Source organism: Pogona vitticeps, chromosome 13 (assembly GCF_051106095.1).
Source record: "Pogona vitticeps strain Pit_001003342236 chromosome 13, PviZW2.1, whole genome shotgun sequence".
In the NCBI taxonomy this organism is placed as follows: Eukaryota; Metazoa; Chordata; class Lepidosauria; order Squamata; family Agamidae; genus Pogona; species Pogona vitticeps.
Genome location: NC_135795.1, coordinates 8188845 through 8208904, shown reverse-complemented (window position 1 = coordinate 8208904; position 20060 = coordinate 8188845). Strand labels below are relative to the sequence as shown.

The 20060-nt window shown below is 43.7% G+C and overlaps 1 protein-coding gene across 1 annotated transcript in view; it reads left to right on the top strand.

Annotated features, from left to right (window-relative positions):
- The window catches only part of SNX29 (sorting nexin 29), a 203211-nt gene that overhangs the window by 121571 nt on the left and 61580 nt on the right, over positions 1-20060 (top strand). The window contains exon 19 of the mRNA XM_072982829.2: positions 19143-19283. Coding sequence (XP_072838930.2) covers positions 19143-19283 — 141 coding nt within the window. The remainder of the gene's footprint in view (positions 1-19142; positions 19284-20060) is intronic.

Here is a 20060-nt window from a genome sequence, read left to right as displayed (position 1 = left end):
CAAGGAAGAGTTTAATTTGCCAATACAGTGGTGCCCCGCATGACAACGATAATCCGTTCCAGCAAAATCGCTGTACAGCGAAATCCTTGTCATGCGGGGGGGAAAAGCCATTGGAATGCATTGAAAACTGGTCAGTGCGTTCCAATGGGGGAAATAACTGATCGTCCTGCGAAGATCCTCCATAGGGGTCCGTTTTCCGATCTCTATCTTGCGAAAATAGGTCAGCAAAACAGCAGGGAGCCATTTTGCGAACCGCCGATCAGCTGTTTTTGCTTTCATGGAAAGGAAAAAGGAGGAGGTAGAGCATGGACAGGGCACAAGGCCATGCAGGCACAGAATGCCTCCAGCCATTCCTTGCTTGCCTTTCTGGACCGTTCTGAGTTAGGTGGAAACCGAACTTTCTGCCTGGCCTCGCTCCCAGAGAGCATGGGAAACTCCACATCCTGCGTCAGGCTGGGTGAAAGAGTTCAAGGCAGGAGACTGTTGGGCTCCCTGCCTGAGGATGGGAAATGACCCAGCCCTGAGCAAGCGAGGCGGGCTTGCTGCCTCCCCCTCCTGCCTGTTCCTACTTCCCTCCAATGCCGGCGAGCGAGCGAGCAAGTTGAGTGAGCAAAAGGCTAGTTTTTCATTTCTGAAGGTTGTTGCCACTGCCTGGGATGCCATGTTTTTTAAATGATTCTTTCACTGTCCCTGCTGGCTTGACTGCCTGCCTGCTTCCGCCGCCGCCGCCTCTTTGTGGGTTCCCTTTGACCACCGTTTGCCTTCTCCCACACGGCTTAAACTTTGGGACTTGGGGTGGGACGCCATGGGTCGGCAGCCGGAGTCAGAAGGAGGACAGAAGAGGAGACTGAGGCAGCTCCTCTTTGCCCGTCATGAGGTGGACCCCTTTCCTCACAGGGCGATGGAGTGGCGTGTCGTGGGGTTGTGTCAGGGACTGGCAGGAGAGAGAAGGAAACCCGTCCGCGGGAGACTGACAGGGAGTGAGGGCATCTGGGGGGTACAGCCGCTCCACTCACTCCTCTCCCACCCCGCCCCGATCAGCTCTGCAGAGTGGGCTGGCAACACCGGTCGCTCCGGCTGGTGGAAAATAGGCCAGGTGGAGGGAGGCAATGACTTCTTCCTGCTGCCGATCACCTTTGCAGGAACAGCCCCCCCCACACGCCGAAGGTGTGTGTGTGTGTGTGTGTGTGTGTGATCGTCGTACAATGAAAGGGACCTGATCGTCGTACAATGAAAAAGCCCCATTTGAACCATCGTTTTGCAACCGCTATAGCTATAGCGATCGCAAAAAAGTCACCGTAAAGCGATTTTGTCGTCAAGCAGGGCAGTCGTAATGCGGGGCACCACTGTATCTGGAAGTGGCTCTCTTCTTAAGCTACTTCACGATACTGGCAAATTGACAATGGGCAGGTGAGGAACAAATAGGGGGGGCTTGAGGTCCGTATGTCATTTGGAAGATCAACGGAGGGCATCCTGGATCTCCTAGTGATCCTACTTGGCCCGCAGCAGCCTTCTCCAGCCAAGCTGTGTCGCCAAGCCCTATGTTATAATCACATGAAGGGATGGAGCTGAAATTACTGCTCCTCTGTTTTAAGTGACTTTCGACCAATAACACTCTTTCATTGAGAGTTGCTGGAGAATTTTGCTTGATTCTCAACTTTAGGCAAATGAACATAATTCACACTTCCTGGGCTTATACCTGGACCATAACACAATTATAGACAGGTTGTAGCTGAGGTTTAATCCCAAGTTTTTCCAGGTAGACCTCGTTGAGTCTCATGGAGGAGCCTCTGCTGTTTGGCATTGATGGACTAAAGCAGCAGTCCCCGACCTTTTTGGGACCGCGGATTGGTTGGGAGAGGCGGGCTCTGTGCGTGGGGGAATGAGGGCACCCGTGCGTGAGCACGGCACCCCCTGCATGAGTGTGACACACTCCCTGTGAGTGTGGCATGCCCCCGTGAGCGCAACAGGCTTCCTGTGCGAGCGCGACACATCCACCATGTGTGCGGGTGGGGGGCCCGAGATCTGTCTCCACGGCCCAGTTTTTCGGAAGCCCCACGGACCAGCGCCAGGTTGGGGACCTCTGGACTAAAGAACTGCAAAGCAAACTTTTGCATATTCATTTATCAGTTCTCATAATTTTATGATTTGGTCCTCAATTCAAACTTGTCTCAGATACATATATATCAAGAAACAATCTGTCCAGAAATGCATTTATTGAAGAAATATATGTACTGTATATTAGGGAAAGATGTGCAGAAAATTAATATGTGAACAGTTCCATATGAACATGGGTGCAAATTTTCAGGTCTGTGTTTTGAAATGGCAGAATGCTACACAAATTTGATACAATAAACTTATGACCAATACTCACTAGGTGTAGACTTAATAAAATAATTAATAGATTGATTCACGTGTTCCAATACAATGGGATAAAAAGGGTGCAAACCAATATTTAAAAATAGCTGCATTGAATAAAAATTTCCCATTTAAAGGAGCACTTTATAGAATGTTATCTATACCTAAAGTACTGTATTTTAATCGTTATATTGCTTTTCATTAAAAAAACAAACCCCATAGTTAGTACTATTAATATAACAGTTCCTTTTGGAAAACACCAGGGAGCAATTTGGAATGTATACGGTTCTTTGCCTCCCACGCATTGCAAGAGGGACTTATTTTTAGGTTCTTCTCAGTGAATAATTATGGTTATGGAAATCAGAAGTGAAGAGAGTCCAGGATTTTCACACATAGAAACTTTCCTTTTGTTCTTGAATTTCTAAGCAAATCAGATGCCTGAGCTCTATGGGACGATTCTGCTTAGGCAGAAATTATAATAAAGATAGTTTCAGCTGCAGGAAGATTGTGAAGCAGATAATGGCACTGTGCCCAGCTGGGTTATATAATGATGACCATAACTAACCAAGAAAACAAAAATAGATGATTTATACACCTCATCCATCACCTCAGCTCATACGGATTGAAAGACCTCAGATATCCTGGTTCGAAGACTTCAGATATCCTGGCTCCGAGGGGCCAAACTAGTAGTTATTTCAAAGCTTGGAAATGAATTAGAAGCGAGTGCATAATTGCAGAACTGATGATGTATGGACATAAAATGTACAGTGGTGCCTCGCATAGCGAGGTTAATCCATTCCGGATTAACCTTCGCTATGCTGAAGCATCGTTGAACGGGGCAGGGATTTCCATTGGAACGCATTAAACATGGTTTAATGCGTTCCAAATGGGCCAAATACTCACCGTTCAGCGAAGCTTCATAATGGCCGGCAGCCATTTTCGCGCCCTCGCCTCGCTTAACGAGGGCGCGAAAACGCTGCGCGTGGCCATTTTGGGCCATTTCCGGGCTTCCGGTGGCCATTTTGGCCGCCGAACAGCTGATCGTCGGGCTTCGTTTTGCGAAGATCGGTAAGCGAAACGCTTACCGATCTTCGCAAAGTGAATTTAGCCCTATTTAAAAAACGTTAAGCGATCGCATTAGAGATCCGAAAAAACGGATCGCTATGCGATTTCGTCGTTATGCGGTGCGCTCGTTAAGCGAGGCACCACTGTATATCAGTCAAGAATTGCTGCTATTTATTTAAACTAAAAGGTCAAGGCTGTAATGGAATGAAGCTAAGGTGAGAGGCAATGTGGTGCAGTAGTTACACTCGTGAACACAGACCCAGGAGACCTGAGTTTAAATACTCAGCCATGAAACTCAGTCACTGTCTCTCAATTAGTGGTTTTTTCCAGAGTTCAGAAGTAAGCAGATACAAATAACCAGGTGGTATGTATTTGAAGTTCTCTTGGTTCCAGTATTGCTCCTGGAAAACCAGGGAGCTACTGTGGTCAGGATTGCCATTGTCTTATTTTGGTGACCGCATATGTCCCTTCCGAGGAAGCATGGCTTTGGCCACAGTGATTTAGGCCTTAATTAGCTTATTTCTGGTTGGACTATAGTGACATGCTGTATATGGAACTGTTCTTGCAAAACATTTGGAGGCTACAGCTGGTGAAAAACGCAGTGGTCATACTGTCATCTCATGTACACCTTAGAGACCATATAATACTGGTCTGGACTCAGCTGCACTGCCTTCGAAGTTGTTTCAGATCTCAATTTAAACAAACATTATTAGAACGGTATTCGTACGTCGAAACGTTCGTAAGTCGAAGCAAAATTTCCCATTGGAATGCATTGAAAACCGATTACTCCGTTCTGGCTGTTTTTTGTCCTTATGTCGAGGCGCCATTCGTACGTTCAGCATGTTTATTAGTTCGCATAGGAACTAATGCAGAGCCGGTTAATCCATACTCTGCTCTACTTCTGCTAATGCAGCCAAAGTAACATTTGCCATTTTACAGCCACTGTTGGCTTATATTCGGCTTGTGATCTACAACAATTCAAAGTTTCTTTGCACTTGTAGCATTACTGAGCCAAGGATCCACCATCTTGTAACTGTACGTTTGGGGAGCTTTGTGGTGCCCCACTTGTTATCTCTTGAAACTTTGAGAAGGAGCCACAGGTAAGTACTCTCTGAATACAATTTTGTAACCAGCTGTCTATCCACCTGACACTTATCTATCCATCCCACACCTAGTTAGCTTGGTAATCAGGATATCATGGGGAATGTTGTCAAAGGCTTTGATGAAGTCAAGATATATCAACAGCAGCGGCTCTCAAATAGGGCTATGTGTAACCCCAAGAGTACGAACCAGGATAGTTGGAGGTACATGAAATAATTGCATAATGGCAGAGAAAAGCATAAGGTAAATCGTGTTGTTAGTTTGTGGAACTCCTTGCCACAAGATGTGGTGATGGCATCTGGTCTAGCTGCCTTTAAAAGGGGATTGGACAGATTTCTGGAGGAAAAGTCCATTGCAGGTTACAAGACAGGATTGGGATGTATAATCTCCAGGTTTAAAAGGAAGGTACCTCAAAATGCCAGGTGCAAGGGAAGGGGGATCAGGAGACCAGTAACTAGTTGACTCATGTGTCAACTAGATATTGGTCTGGACTAGATGGGCCCTTGGCCTAATCCAGCAGGGCTCTTCTTATGTTTTTATGAAGCAGAAGGAGGTGGAATTGAGGTATACGTGATGGATTGGCATTTGGACAGAGCATGTATGGGAGCTTCTTGACAACAACCCTCCATAGTTCTCAATGGGTAGATCAATTCCATCTCTTCTTGACGTTGTTTTCTTCATTGATTGACTCCTGTTGGAGAGATGAAAGGTGGGTTCAGTTGACTCCATGAGACGGGATTGTCTGGGCTGTCTTTCCATTCTGCGGCTGCATTTCAGAACTGCAGGCGCCCTGTCAGGCTTTAGTTTAGGGCATTACTTCCCCACCTTGGGTAACTTACCACCCAAGGTAATTTGATAAGCAAATTTGGGTAACCCAGGTGTTCTTGGACTGCAGTTCCCAGAAGCCTTCACCAGTATCTGTGCTGCCCAGGGTTTCTGGGAGTTGCAGTCCAAGAACACCTGGATCATCCTAGGCTGGGCACCATTGATTTAGGGGCAAGCTGGTGAGTCTTGTGTTGGGATTCTTAAAGTACAGTGGTGCCTCGCTGAACGATCGCTCCGTAGAGCGACGAATCCGCGCAACGGTGCCATTTTTGCGATCGCAAAAGCGATAGAAAAACGGCACCTAGATAGGGCACAATTCACAGAGCGAAGGTCGGTAAGCGGTTCGCTTACCGACCTTCGCTTTGCGACCCGCTGATCAGCTGGTCGGCCGGTCCAAAATGGCCGCTGCGCGACTCCAAAATGGCTGCGTGCAGCGTTTTTGCGCCCTTGGTAAATGAGGGGAGGGCGTGAAAACGCTGCTGGAACAGCCGAAATGGCTGCGCGCAGCGTTTTCGCGCCCCCCCTCGCTTACCAAGGGCGCGAAAACGCTGCGGCCGGCCATTTCGGCTGTTCCGGCGGCCATTTTGGACCCGCCGGACAGCTGATCGTAGCCATTTTCACGCCCTCGTTCAGCGAGGGGAGGGCGCGAAAATGGCTGCCAGCCGCCCGGAAGCATAGTTGAACGGTGAGTATTCAGCCCAATTGGAACGCATTAAACACTGTTTAATGCGTTCCAATTGGTTTTCTTGCCCCGTTCAACAATGCTTTCACACAGCGAGGGTTAATCCAGAACGGATTAACCTCGCTGTGCGAGGCACCACTGTAGCTGCAGAAAGCAGAGCACCAGGTGGGTGTGAAGGTCCATCAGAATGGGAGGTGGGGGATCATGGTGCTAGCAGACTGAGGTGGCTGTTGTGGCATTGGGAACTTCATCGGTCCCTGCTCCTCCCTGTTCTCCTCCGTGCCAAGGCTCCAGGCCACACCACACCATCTGGCCCTCCTTTCAGTTTCCACCATCCGGCTGAGAGGACGACGCTCTGCGGCGTCGAGACCCTCCTCACCAAGGGAGTGGCAGCCACTTGGTGCCGTGTTTCAGGTTCTTCTGATTTCTAAGAGTAGCAAAGAATTGCAGGGAGGCAAAAACTGCAAATGAACTGAGGTTAGCAAAAGACACAAACAGCAACAACAACAACAAAAGCATTCTTCAGGTACGTGTGTAGCAAAAGACTGAGAAAAGAAACAGGTGCAGCTGAAATTAGACAGGAGAGAAAAGGCAGAAGTGCTCAATTCCTACTTTATTTTGGTCTTTTCCCAAAAGATAGTCTGTGACCTTCCAGGCAAATATGAAGTACAAAGGGAGGGGAGAGGATTGCAGCTGGAGATTGATAAACAAGTAGTCAAGGAATACCTTCTTACTTTAAATTAGTTCAGATCCCTAGGGCCGGATGAACTCTATCCAAGGATATTGAAGGAACTGGCTGAAAAGATTGCAGAACCCGGGTCTATTATTTTCCCTAGTAGATGACGGGAATACTGTTTAAACAAATACTTCCAAGGTCTGACAAACCACTGTTTCCAAAGGGGGGGAAAATACAGTGAGACTATTCATCAGCGATAGGTAACTAGTTACTTATAATTAAATATTCCATCCCCCAGTCTAACAAGTTATATTGCAGCTGCAACATGGCACATAGCCTCACTACGTCTGTGCTGTAACTGTAACTTTTCAGTTACCTTTAGAGTTATGTAGCTTTCTAATGGAGGAGTATTGTGTAGTCGAAGTGCAGCCTCATGCATTGTTTTGTGCTGTTGTGTTGGGCTCTGTTGTGGGTGTGGAAGCAATTGCAAGGTGAATCAAAGGGAAGTCTGTTTCATGCCACAGGCCGGTGGCTTGCAGCTCTCAGATTTTTAAAAGTAACAGGAAAGGAAAGGTTGCCCTGCACATTTATGTTACAACTTTTAACTGAGTAACTTTAGATACTTCAAACAGAAAAACTGGCTTTCCATACATTTAGCTACACATCTCTTATCCTGAGCACATCTCTTTCTATTCCTTTTGTATTTTAGGTTTCTAAGTCACCTCCCTCCTTAGCAGTGCCTTGTCGGGCAGATATGTGGCTTTCCTCCACCATATATCAGTGGTACAGTGGTGCCCCGCATAGCGACATTAATCCGTTCCAGGAAAAACGTTGCTATCCGGAAACGTCGCTATGCGGGGGGGGGAACCCCATAGGAATGCATTAAACTCCATTTAATGCGTTCCTATGGGGACAAAACTCACCGCTAAGGGGGAATCCTCGATCTGGCTGCCATTTTCGCCGCCTCGGTAAGCGAGGAATCGGCACTAAAATGCTGCGGGTGGCCATTTTCTTCTTCCAGCGGCCATTTTGGAACCACCGATCAGCTGTTCCAAAACATCGCAATGCGAAGATCGGTAAGCGAAATGCTTACCGATCATCGCGATGCGATGTTTACCCTATTCAGAACATTGCAATGCGATCGGTTTTTCGATCGCAAAAAATGCATTGCTATGCGGATTCGTCATTAAACGGTGCGCTCGTTAAGCGAAGCACCACTGTATATGAAAACACTGGGACAGCTCTTGAAACAATACTTCAAGGTATAATTCACATCTAACCTCTAGAAGGTGGTTATAGTTACTGGCAGCCTATTTAAGTTCTTTCATCTGCAAAATTATTTTTATGGACAGCTGTTTTTATAGTCTTATTTGCTTCTGATTCTTCTTTTACTTCCTTCATAAATTTTTTACTCTACAGTAAATTTAATAATCTGTTACAGCTTTTGACTGTATTGATAAATTATCAGAAATATAAACCTTCTTTCAAACATTACTTGAGGGATGTGCGTTTGCACGGTAATTGTTAGGACACGGCCATGATTGTGTGGTGTAAATTTTCAGTGTTTTCTCTACAGTGAAGGGTGTTACAAAAATAGAATAACTGGATGTGAGTTTACCAAATAGGCTTGGTTGGCTGCTCTGATTTACATGTGTAATTGCATTGACAGGCAGTGCAGTAGAAATGTTATATTTTCTATATTCTATGGTGCAACCTTTTGCTCTGATCCGTCTGTAGGATAATGCAAGGGACTAGAATGACAGCATTATGAATAGCTGCAATTGAGCAACATGATTGCTCAAGGTCCTGATGCTCAGCTGGAGTCTTACGTGCCCCTGCCACTACTCTGTCCCTCCCTATTCTTTCAGCCTTTTTGTTGAAAGAATAGAGACTTTAGAAGGTCCCAAGCTCCTGGCTTGGAAGGGAGCCTTTCCTGGCTTACTCACTGACCGCCTCGTTCAGTGCCCTCCTGCCTAGCATATTTCCTGTGCAACTGGGCAGATGTGGTGGCGCAGGAGGCCCGTTACTATTCAGGGTCAGTCAAAGGTGTGGAGGCTGTGCTTTTGGGAGGTTCCCCGGCTTTGGCTTTTCATCTGTGACTCTTCTTTCTCCTCTAAGGTCTTCTGAGTTAACAATGCCTTTTTCGATTAACTTTGGCTGCAGGAGAAACTGTTTTATATATGTTTTCATTTGCAATGTCTATGTACCAAAAACTGCTCAGAGGAAGTAGAGGATAAAAACGAGCAGAAGAAAGAAGGAATGGGGACCCCCCAGGCCCCGGGACTGATCTGGCTCTCCTGAGATTCCAGTTTGGTTCTCTGGATTTCCCTAGGTCACTGTGCCCACTTTACTTCGAGACCACCACTCAGAGGTTTCCCAGCATTTCTAAACTTCCCCAGTTTCTTTCGGTTAAAACACATCTCTTTGTTGTATTTTACTGGCAATAAACACTTTAAGCTAAGTTACTATTTGTGGTCCCATTCTTTGCGTTCGAACCCATCTGCTGTAGTCATATATTTCCCAAGAGCATCTCTAAGATTTAATTTGACCCTCGTACTAAAAGAAATTGACTGCTCTCAAAGTTAGAGCATTTTACTTTTACAGCATGTTCCTATGGTTCATCTTCAACCTTGTTGCCTGAAGATTGTATTTGCGGCTCTCTAGGATTTTATTTGTCGCATCTGTTTATTTGCCATTCATGGCTTATGCAACTGTGGAGCAATAGAGGAAGTCCTCTCCCAGTGCTGTAACTGCTTCACTTAGATCATTGGCGGCAACAGGAGGAACGGTGCCTCTCGGAGTGTGTTAGGATTTAGTTCTGGTAGGACAAGGGAAATCAACCCCGAGTGCTCACGGGAAGGACAGATCCTGAAGCTTAGGCTCCAATCCTTTGGCCATCTCATGAGAAGAGAAGACTCCTTGGAAAAGACCTTGATGTTGGGAAAGTGTGAAGGCAAGAGGAGAAGAGGACGACAGAGGATGTGATGGCTGGACAGGGTCATCGAAGCTACCAACATGAAATTGACACAACTCTGGGAGGCAGTGGAAGATAGGAGGGCCTGGTGTGCTCTGGTCCATGGGGTCATGAAGAGTCGGACATGACTTAACGACTAAACAACAACAACAAGGACAAGGGTCATCTTTCAGATGTCTGCTCACTCCTGTTGTCCATTTGCCTTCCTCCCCCACTAGACCCAGTTGGCGCCACCCTCCAGAGATAGGAGGAGGTGGTGGGTCAAGGCTTCTGGTCCTTCTCAGTGGTTCTCTTGCTACCCTTTTGGTGGAAGTGAGGTAAATATTACCACATGTAGCAAGGAAAAGAACCACAAAAACGCAGTCACCAAGAGGCAGATAAATTTCCTTTCTTTTGGAAGTTCATGACTTCTCCTCCTGCAAACAGTCCCGTGAGATGGATCAGACTGAGAGAGTGAGTCATTGGCCCAAGCTCACTCAGTGAATTTCATGGCTCAGTGATGAGATGAATCTGGACTTCCTGAGTCTCTCACCGCAAGACCTGTATTCCCCCACCCACCGAGTTCCCAAAATATTTGTAAGCATGACATAACTCTTAACACACATGCACATTGCCATTGGCCATATTGCACTGGATAGCAGCAATTCTGCAATTCTGCAAGATGGCTAAGGCCACCTTGATTGTGGAAAGCTAGAACGTGGTGTCATCCGTATATAATAGAACTGTTAGTTTCTTGTCTGTTAGAACTAATAGAACTGTTAATTTCTTCTGCAAAAAAGCAACTCCCTTGCAGCTTTTTAACTGCATAATTAACATATAAATTAAATAACACAGGAGTGAGGATACAACCCCATCAGATTCCTGGAGAGACAAAAATAGCATCACTTAACTGATCATTCAGGAGCACTCATCACAGTATGAATTCCTAAAAAGCAGTAAAATAATTGTAAGCAATATTTGCTGGTGGTATAGAAAGCAGAGGATCCACAAATATATAATAGAATTTATTTTTTAAAAAACGTATCATATAGGTTCTCAAAAGAAACAGGTAATCTGTTGTAGATCACACTACCAGCAAAATCTACCTGTTCCTCTGTTAAATATCAACTTCTCAATGTTAATTAGGAATAGAAGAAGCATAAATGTTTGTTACCTTAATTAAAAAAACATAATGAGTATAGTAGCATCAAAACCATGAATAAGCAGGTTGTCTGTGTCCAATGGAACCAAGCTTAGCCCAAGAGCTGCGCAGGACTATTTGTGGCAGGATGTTTTGGAGGTCCCTCATTCATAGCATCGTAATAAGTTAGAGACAATTTGACAGCACATTAACAACTACATTCTGTCTAATCATGCTGGCCACGTGACCATGGAAACTGTTCATGGACAAACGCTGGCTCTACGGCTTGGAGACGGGGATGAGCACCGTGCCCTAGAATCGGACACAACTGGACTAAATGTCAAGGGGAACCTTTACCTTTATCTAACAACTACAACATTTATATAGCATGAACATATGTCCATGCTCACATTGGAACCCAAGCAAAGTTGGCAAAACAATAGTTATATTCAGTATATCATAATCATCACGGTGACTGCATTTGGACATAAAGTTAAACCAGAGTCCTAGCTTACTGTGAAGGAGCTGGTGCCATCTTCCACTGGACTCTTTGGGTGAGTGGCCTAAAGAAAAGGCCAAAAATGGTTTGTTTAATGCAGGAGAGGGTAAAATGTGGTGCTCCAGATGTTGCTGGACTGCAGCTATTTGTATTCATCACTGTTAGCTAGGCAGGCTAGGGTTGCTGAAGGTGCACGGCAACATACTGAGAGCCATATTTTGCCCACTCAGGGTATAACATGTCCAAAGACAGAATCCTGGGTCGTTGCTCATCTTACAACCCAGGATTTCTTAGCCAAGAAGACCGTGCAAATTGGAACTGTGAAGCTCAATTTCTCAGCACCGAACTCAACCATCTGAATTGGGCCCTACAGGCAAATGTCTATTCCAAGAATGAAATCACAAGAGCCATCAAACCAAGAAAACAACACCAAACTGAAGAGGAAGAACAGCCATCCACAAATAAAGTATTTCTGCCATACATCAAAGGGGTCACGGACCGCATGGGGAAACTTTTGGGAAAACACAACCTACAAACTATTCAGACCCATCACAGAAATACAACAAATGTTATGGTCAGCAAAGGACAAAAGGGACCCGTTTTGTCCCTCACCACTGCAGGAGTATACCGGATACCTTGCAGTGGTGGACAGGTATATATTGGAACCACAAAACACAGCATTCGCAACAGAATCAAAGAACGTGAGAGATACTCCAGGATAAAACAACTGGAAAAATCAGCAGTAGCTGAACATGCCCTAAAACAAGCTGTACATGAAATTCTATTTTGAAATACTGAAGTACTGGACAACACCAGCAATCATTATGTTAGACTGCACAGGGAAGCCATTGAAATCCATAAACATCAACAGAACTTCAACAAAAAAGAAGAAGGTCAAAAACTAAACAATGCCTGGCTCCCAATACTGAAAAATACAGCCTGCAAAACATCAATGAACTCTACCCAACCACAAGGACCAGGGATCACTGCACAAAAAAGACCAGCTAACGACACCCATCAATCACAGTGACAGATAATCTCTCCCCCATAGCACAACAAAAACACGCTGATCACCCTATCTCCTGAAAAGGACAAAAACCTGTTCCCGCAGCTATAAATACTCAACTATCCAACAAACAGCTGGGAAAACGTCATGAAGAACAACCTTCAAAACACGGCCAAAGAGCCTGAAAAACCCACAACAACCATCATGTTATCTGTACTGCTGTATACAGTTATTGGCATTTGAATAGGACTTAAACTTGGCTGGCTGTTTGAGATGTGTTTCCATGTGCCAGTATATACCAAAATAAGTTCTGTAATAAGTAAACTAATTAAGAGAACCCTCTAAATGTGAGGCAGAGCTAGAAAGTCTGATTTCCTGGGCCTCAAGAACTGCAGGTTGAGAGTTCCAAGAATTCATTTCACCTTCTGAGCATTGCCATGTCCCCGTGGAAGCAGTTCTCATTTGATGACAGCCGGGGCCAGATTCTTTGGCAACCTGGTAGAGACTCATGTCTACAGGGAACTGCATACTCAGGAGTTACAGCTAAGGGCTCAACCTATTTAGAGGAAAGGGGATCTGGGAGAGAATCAAACTAGAACAGCTCCTGAATCCCCTCGAGTGGTCAAGCTTAAAAAAGGACACTATGTCTCTGCTTATGACTTCAGAAGTAAAGAGCTTCATGTTAGAAGACTTGTTTTAACAGCTTTTAGTATTAACCTTTAATCTAGGTACCACCTCGGTGGGAAGGTCATGGTGTTCCATGTCAAGTCGCGCTGGCTGCGTGACCACGGAAACTGTCTACGGACAAACGCTGGCTCTACGGCTTGGAAATGGGGATGAGCACCACGCCCTAGAGTCGGACACGACTGGACTGAATGTCAAGGGGAACCTTTACCTTTACTTTAATCTGCCACAGCTATGCCATTTTAGGGACATTGTCAGCACCTACATGAGATTGTTCTTTGTAGCAACAAGAGCTGTTGAGGAAAAAAAGCACAGGTGCCCCAAACTCTGTATTTCATGGTTCCTTGTGTACCTGAATACCACAAATGTTCGATTCTACTGATATCTGCCTTTGACTCCGACATTCCCAGACTAAGTGGGATGGTAGACTTGAGCTATCGTGGCACTAGCTCTCATTGCTGGACTCTGCTCCCCCTTATCTGCTTTGTTTGCTAACTCCGTGTATGACTTGACCTCAGCTCTACTTCTTAGACTGTTTTTTTCCCCTTTTCTTCTTGGGGGGCTTAATGCGCAACTGTTGAATGTATAATGTGAGACTGTTGAACACTGTGCTTGCCAAAGGTGCGAGATGTACATCTCTTGCATCCATCTGTCTCCCCCTGCTCTCTTTCATATATTCTCCCCTGCCCCGCCAATAAATCTGTGTAGAATTAGAGTCCTTTTCCAGTGTAGCTGGAAATATCCTTAGGTAATGTTAAATCATGAAACCTTGACAGAAAGAGCAAAACTGCTTGAGAACAGCAATCTTCTTAGGGGTCATGAGAGACACAGAGAGAGAGCTATGCAAAAAGGCCTGGAGGTGAGAAGCAGAAAATTCTACTGACAACACATTAAAGTAGGATTTCTGGTGAAATTTGGGACAAACCATGCTAATTCTTGGAAAGGGTGAAAATCTAGACAGATGACATATTTATGCACAAAGACCGTTTCCAAAGAGATATTTAGTTGTTTACATGTGAGGTATTCCCACTGTTTGTTTGTTTGTTTGTTTGTTTGTTTGTTTGTTTGTTTGTTTATTTATTTATTTATTTATTTATTTATTTATTTATTTATTTATTTATTTATTTATTTATTTATTTATTTATTTATTTATTTATTTATTTAGGTCTAATTCATTTATTAGTCCTGGTTGGAACTGACCAATTGAATCACTGGATATATGCTAAGTCTTGGTTTAGCAAGTTCTGTTAATTCAGTAGGTTTACTCTAGTTGGGACTAAACAATGGTGTTGGTCCAGTGGAATCATCCAGTCCATGCAAATTTAAGATTCCTAACTAGTGGTTGATGAAGGAGGAGTCCTCCGTGTGGTACAGCACAAATAAATGGGTTGTCAGCTTGTGGGTTTCAGATAATATTTCAGATATTTTCTCCATAACTACAACAGCAACTTAAAAACGTATTGTTCCCTTCTTTGAACTCTCAAACAAAAGCCAGGTTCTCAGAATGTTGATAAATGGTTGAGACTTCCAGTTACGTTGGCTTTAAAATATTATAGCTACACTATTGAGATGCAGACAGTTTTAATTACTAGTTTTTCCATAGAACTCCGTGGAGGAACAAATTTCCTCCAGCGTAAGATCAAGTGCTCCAATGTTTTGCATTATAAGTGCAATGCAAAATCTGTGAAGAAATGGAGTAAAGGAGAACAAGCGAGGATGCTAAGAGCGTTGCCCACGTGCCTTCTGGATGTTTTGGACTGCAACGTCCACCAGCTATAACATGGCCAATGACAGGGATTATGCATGCCGAAGGCCAAAGCATCCGGACATCACCAGAAAGAGCTTTAACTGTGGCACTGCCTTGCTTCTCCTCCCCTGCTCTCGGTGCTGGAACTAAAATCTGCAGTCCCTGCAGTCTGTGAAACATTTAGCTGCATTTTTGTGAACTTGTATCTTCTTTCATTCACATCTTTTTCATAAATATGTGCCTTTTGTAGGTAGTGCTATAACTGTAACATAAGTTGTTTTTTCCCCCTTTCTAATCATGCCTTTAACACAAATCCAATTTTTATGTATTCCACTGCAGAGAAAATCACAGTGCTGATGAATCACGTTGCGTATTAAATTATAACCTGTTGTTAAGTAATTAAGGATCCCAATACACTGTAATTTTATTTTTAAAAAGATGGCATGTAAATTGCTAAAGGTTTTACCTGGTGTCTTTTATTTAAAAAAAAAAAAAATTACAAGGACAAGGATCATTTTGAGACAGTACTTACCTGAGGGACGTGCTGTGGGATCTCACACAGGAGTGATATTAAAATACACATGATTAAATCTGAGGGACGTACTACATCTTTCTGGCTTAGTTCATATATTTAAATCTCTGAACAGGGAATTGTAGGCATAACATAACCTGCATGTCGTCTTTTGCGCATTTCTGTGGAAGTACGTCCCATTGAACTCAATAGGGCTTAAATCTCAGTCCCCATAAATGGCTTGGAGTCTCAGTATATTTAATATTTCTCTCACTTTGTAACTGTTCTGGAATACCTCAGAGCTTTTCAAGAAAGGCTGCTGAGTGAGTCATGATGGGGCCTTGCAGAACTATGTGTGGGTAGAGGGTTCTGCCTGTCATAACACTAGAACTAAGGGTGTAGCAACATAAAGGTCAATTGCAGATTGTTGCAAACGGATCTATACTACACACTGGCACTTGTACCACTGTCTCCGTTCACATAGAAATGTTCAGTTATCTTGGTAAGATGCATTTCAAGTGTTTGCATGTCACACAGCCCCCTCTTCTCCCTCAGACTTCTCTGCCGTTATCACCACCCTCTAACCTTCTCCTTTTGCTGTGAAATATCAGTGAATATACAAGATGTGGTAAGCATTTGAATTAGTGCTGTATCTGTTTAGGGTTCTAGGGCTATAGCACTAAGCTAAGAGTGAAATATGTTTAAAAATACAATTTAAAATTGTATAGCAGTTGCCAGTGTCAAAGTTTGAAATGGGTGCTTATGGAGCCTAGAAGCAATGTAGAAAACAAAGCTTGTAGAATTGGACAAGCTGGTGTTGCCTGGAATTATTGCAACAATGAAAAGCTTTACACCTTGATAGCCAGGTGAATTTTGATATGATTGTCAATGATTGTTTGGTTTCATTCTGGAACTCTCCCTTTTTGGAGGGAAAATGCCCGCTGTGATGAATACAGGCTTCTGATTTTTCTCTAAAGGCCTATCAAGTTCTATAGGTCTCTTGAGGGTATAGTCGGGTGTCAGTTTATCTGATTCAACACCAGTGCAAGCAAAAGGCAGGCAAAAGGAGTAGGATTCATTTCCACACTGAACTCTACTCCGTGCATTATCAGTGGTCTCATCTGGACATACGCAGCAGCATTCATAAATGATCAGGAGAGATGGTTACACAAGCCAAAATCAAAACTCAACAGTGTGACTGGAAATGTGACAGAAAACCCAAGTCCTGCCAGCTGACCAAAATATATCTAGTACTCGTACTGAAAGATTAGATCTCCTTGCAATTAGCACCAACATCGTGCAGTCGGCAGAAAACATTATGCCATGCCGTCAGTGGAATATATATCAAAAGAAACAGTGAGGAACGTCATGCAAACAGTGAAACAAATGACTGTCCAGTTGCTCCCACAGAGTCAATCAATGAACCTGGCCAGCAGAAGGTTCACGACAGATACATGGAAGCACTTCTTTGCACAGTGCACAATTAACCTATCAAACTGAGTAGGGATCTTCTGGTCCACGAGGGTATCACATTCTCCCTTGAATTTATTTTCTGCTGTTGTCTTGAGTCAGTAATCTGAGATAAGTGTCTGCTTAAAGCCCAGGAAACTAGTGCATGGAAATGAGCTCAGATTTCCAACCTAGGAAGATGTCACACCGAGGATTATTATTCCACAGACATGTGTAGGGTTGAACTAGGATTTTTCTGCCTACTGTATAAAATGTCTACATGGGTAAAAACTCCATCTGGCCCTGTCCATTTGGTATGGGCTATGCCCTGTGCCCTCAGCTCTTCCTTTGAGTTTAATGTGCTCCCCTAACGAATCCGAAATTGGAATTTGGTCACTAGGTCAACTTTGATTGACGACCACTTTTGTGGAATATCCTGCAGAAAATTTTGGTGATGGCCATTAGCTTTAAAAAAGGAACCTTGGGTTTACTTTTTTTTGGATTATAGCTCCTGGAATCTCCCAGCCTACATGGCCTTCCACGCCGCTTATTGTCCAAAACAGTAACTCTTCCAAACTCTGAAAAGAGATTAGAAAAATTCATGGCAGATTTCAACGTTGGTGGCCACTAGTGATGATGGCTACATGCTGTTCCAAGCTTCAGAGGCAGTATGCCCTGGAGTACAAATCAATAAAGAAGCTTTCGCTATCTAGCTAAAGTCTTAATAGTTCCTTGTTGAAGATAGTTGCAACAATTCACAAACAGATTATTAAAGTCCAATTGCACCTTATGTGCCTTGCCTGTGGGATTTCTTTTTATTCTTGGTATGGTTGCCTATTTTGCTTTGCAGCCAGTGTGTAGGGCATTGTAATCTCTAGTGTTGCTGTCTTGGGGAATGCTTCATAGGCTGCTATGGGAACATAGCAGCCTATGAAAGTTTGTAGGTAAGGATGATTCCCTTGTTAGAAGCTGCTTCCAAAAGAATTGTGCTAAGAGATGTTTAATTAAAACGCAACATCTTTCAGCACTGTGGTGGCCATTCAAAAATGGAGTTTGTGGCCATCCAGCTACTGATCTTGCCTTAGCGTTCGTGTGGCAAAAGCTGGTGAGAGCTTGAATTCGCTGTCATCTGGAAGGATACCTAAAACAATATCTGCACATGTGTAGGCACACATGCATGCATGAACACGTGTACATAGGCACTAGAAAGGCTTTAACCTTTCAGTTGAACTGTACCAACGCCTCTTTCCCTCAGGTAAAGGTAAAGGTTCCCCTTGACAATTTTTGTCCACTCGTGTTCGACTCTAGGGGGTGGTGCTCATCCCCGTTTCCAAGCCATAGAGCCAGCGTTTTGTCCGAAGACAATCTTTCCGTGGTCACATGGCCAGTGTGATTTAGACACGGAACGCTGTTACCTTCCCACCGAGGTGGTCCCTATTGATCTACTCGCATTTGCATGCTTTCGAACCGCTAGGTTGGCAGGAGCTGGGACAAGCGACGGGAGCTCACTCCGTCGCGTGGATTCGATCTTACGACTGCTTGGTCTTCTGACCCTGCAGCACAGAGGCTTCTGCGGTTTAGCCCACAGCGCCACCACTTTCCCTCAGAGACAACTGGAATTTGGCTACCCCCAAGAGAGTGAAAAATATTCAGTATTTTGCTGCGGAATGAATGACAGGGCTTTATGGCAGCTGCATTTTAATGGCTGGGGAGTTTAACTCCCAGAATAAGTTTGGGATACTTATCACATTTTGAAATAACAATTTTCTGAACATAATTATGGAAAAACAAATCAGTAGCAGTCTGAAACGAATTTTAAACGATCTCTTCACTCAAAAACTCTGTTCCTTTTCTTTTCTTTTCTTAGAATCATCATTTTCTCTGTCAGTCTCTTCTGGCATAGTTTTAAACCTGGATTAAGACAAGATGACACTCAGTTTAGTGTGATATTTCAAGTGTGTAAATTGTGATTTCTCAACTTCTTACTGGAGCTTCGGAAAGTTCCTTTTTTGGACCACAACTCCGAGAATCCCCCAGCCAGCGTACTGTGTTGCTTAGGGAAATTTACAAGCTGAAGTCCAGAAAAAGAAATCGTCTCACTTTTGGTTGTTGCTTTATATTTAGCAGTAAATAAGTCTATTACGTAGGTACTCCAAACATAAAATGAAAAGTGTGTGTTTGCCTACAAAAATTGCAAGATTTTATCTAAAATATACCCTATTGTGTATTTTTATGCAAAGCTCCTAGTTTCATATTATAAGCAAGAATGACAATCATCAATTCATGTAGTAATATAGAAATGAAATCTTTACTTTTTATTGCATTATAATGTTCTGGTTTGATGGTCATCGTGTTTTGACTGTATGACAATGTACTGTACTCACTGTTTTAGATTGTAGAGCTATTGATTTAAATTGATTTTTCTCTTCAATCTACTTCTAACAGGTGTATATTAGAATAAAGGATGATGAGTGGAATGTTTATCGCAGATACACTGAATTCAGAAGCCTGCACCATAAATTACAGATGAATTACCACCAAGTGAGAAGTTTTAACTTTCCACCAAAAAAGGCCATTGGAAATAAGGTAGGTGGAAATAGCTCCAACTGCGTAGGTAGGTTTTCAGCCAGCAGTTTCCAGACTCTGCCAATATGCTATGTGACATCAGTTCTGTCACATATATAGTATTCTTGCAATTCTTTATCAGAAGTTCTGTACTTTTTGTGTTGCTTGTTGGAAGATCATTTTTAGCATTTCGCTCTCGTCTTTCGTCCAGCGGATCATCTTAATCTGTAGGATTTTCTGTTTGCACATCTTACTTAAAAAAATCATTCACACTTGTAGTCCAGTGCAAAATAAGAGTTTAAAAAATCTGAGTCTTTAGAAAGCTAACAATTGCCTTAGAGGTAAAATAATTCCAGTCTTCATATCCTTGTCACTCCCTTTTCACAGTGACAGTGAGTCTGTTTCACTTTCGTTGAACAAAAGAACATTTCTTTTCCTAACTGTACTTTGACGGCTGTCAGAATCAGAACTAGAGTTTGCTAGATGTATATATTATCCACGAGATACCGAATGCTCTTCTAGAAGATGCACTCTTGAAATGGCTTTGCTCCGCCAGTACAATTCTGCAGGTGATCCATGTCCCATCAAAGGCAATCAGGAAACTGATTGCAAAAGAACAGTAGATGAGCCGTGTCAGATCAGGCCAAAAGCCTGCCCAGTCCAGCCTTCTCTTCCCATAGTGGCCAGCGAGATGACACGAGGAAGCTGACAAGCACAGTGTCAGTGCAATTATGTCATATGACTAGTGTTTCCCAGCAGCTGAGATTAAGAAGCACAAGGTCACTGACAGCAGAGGTA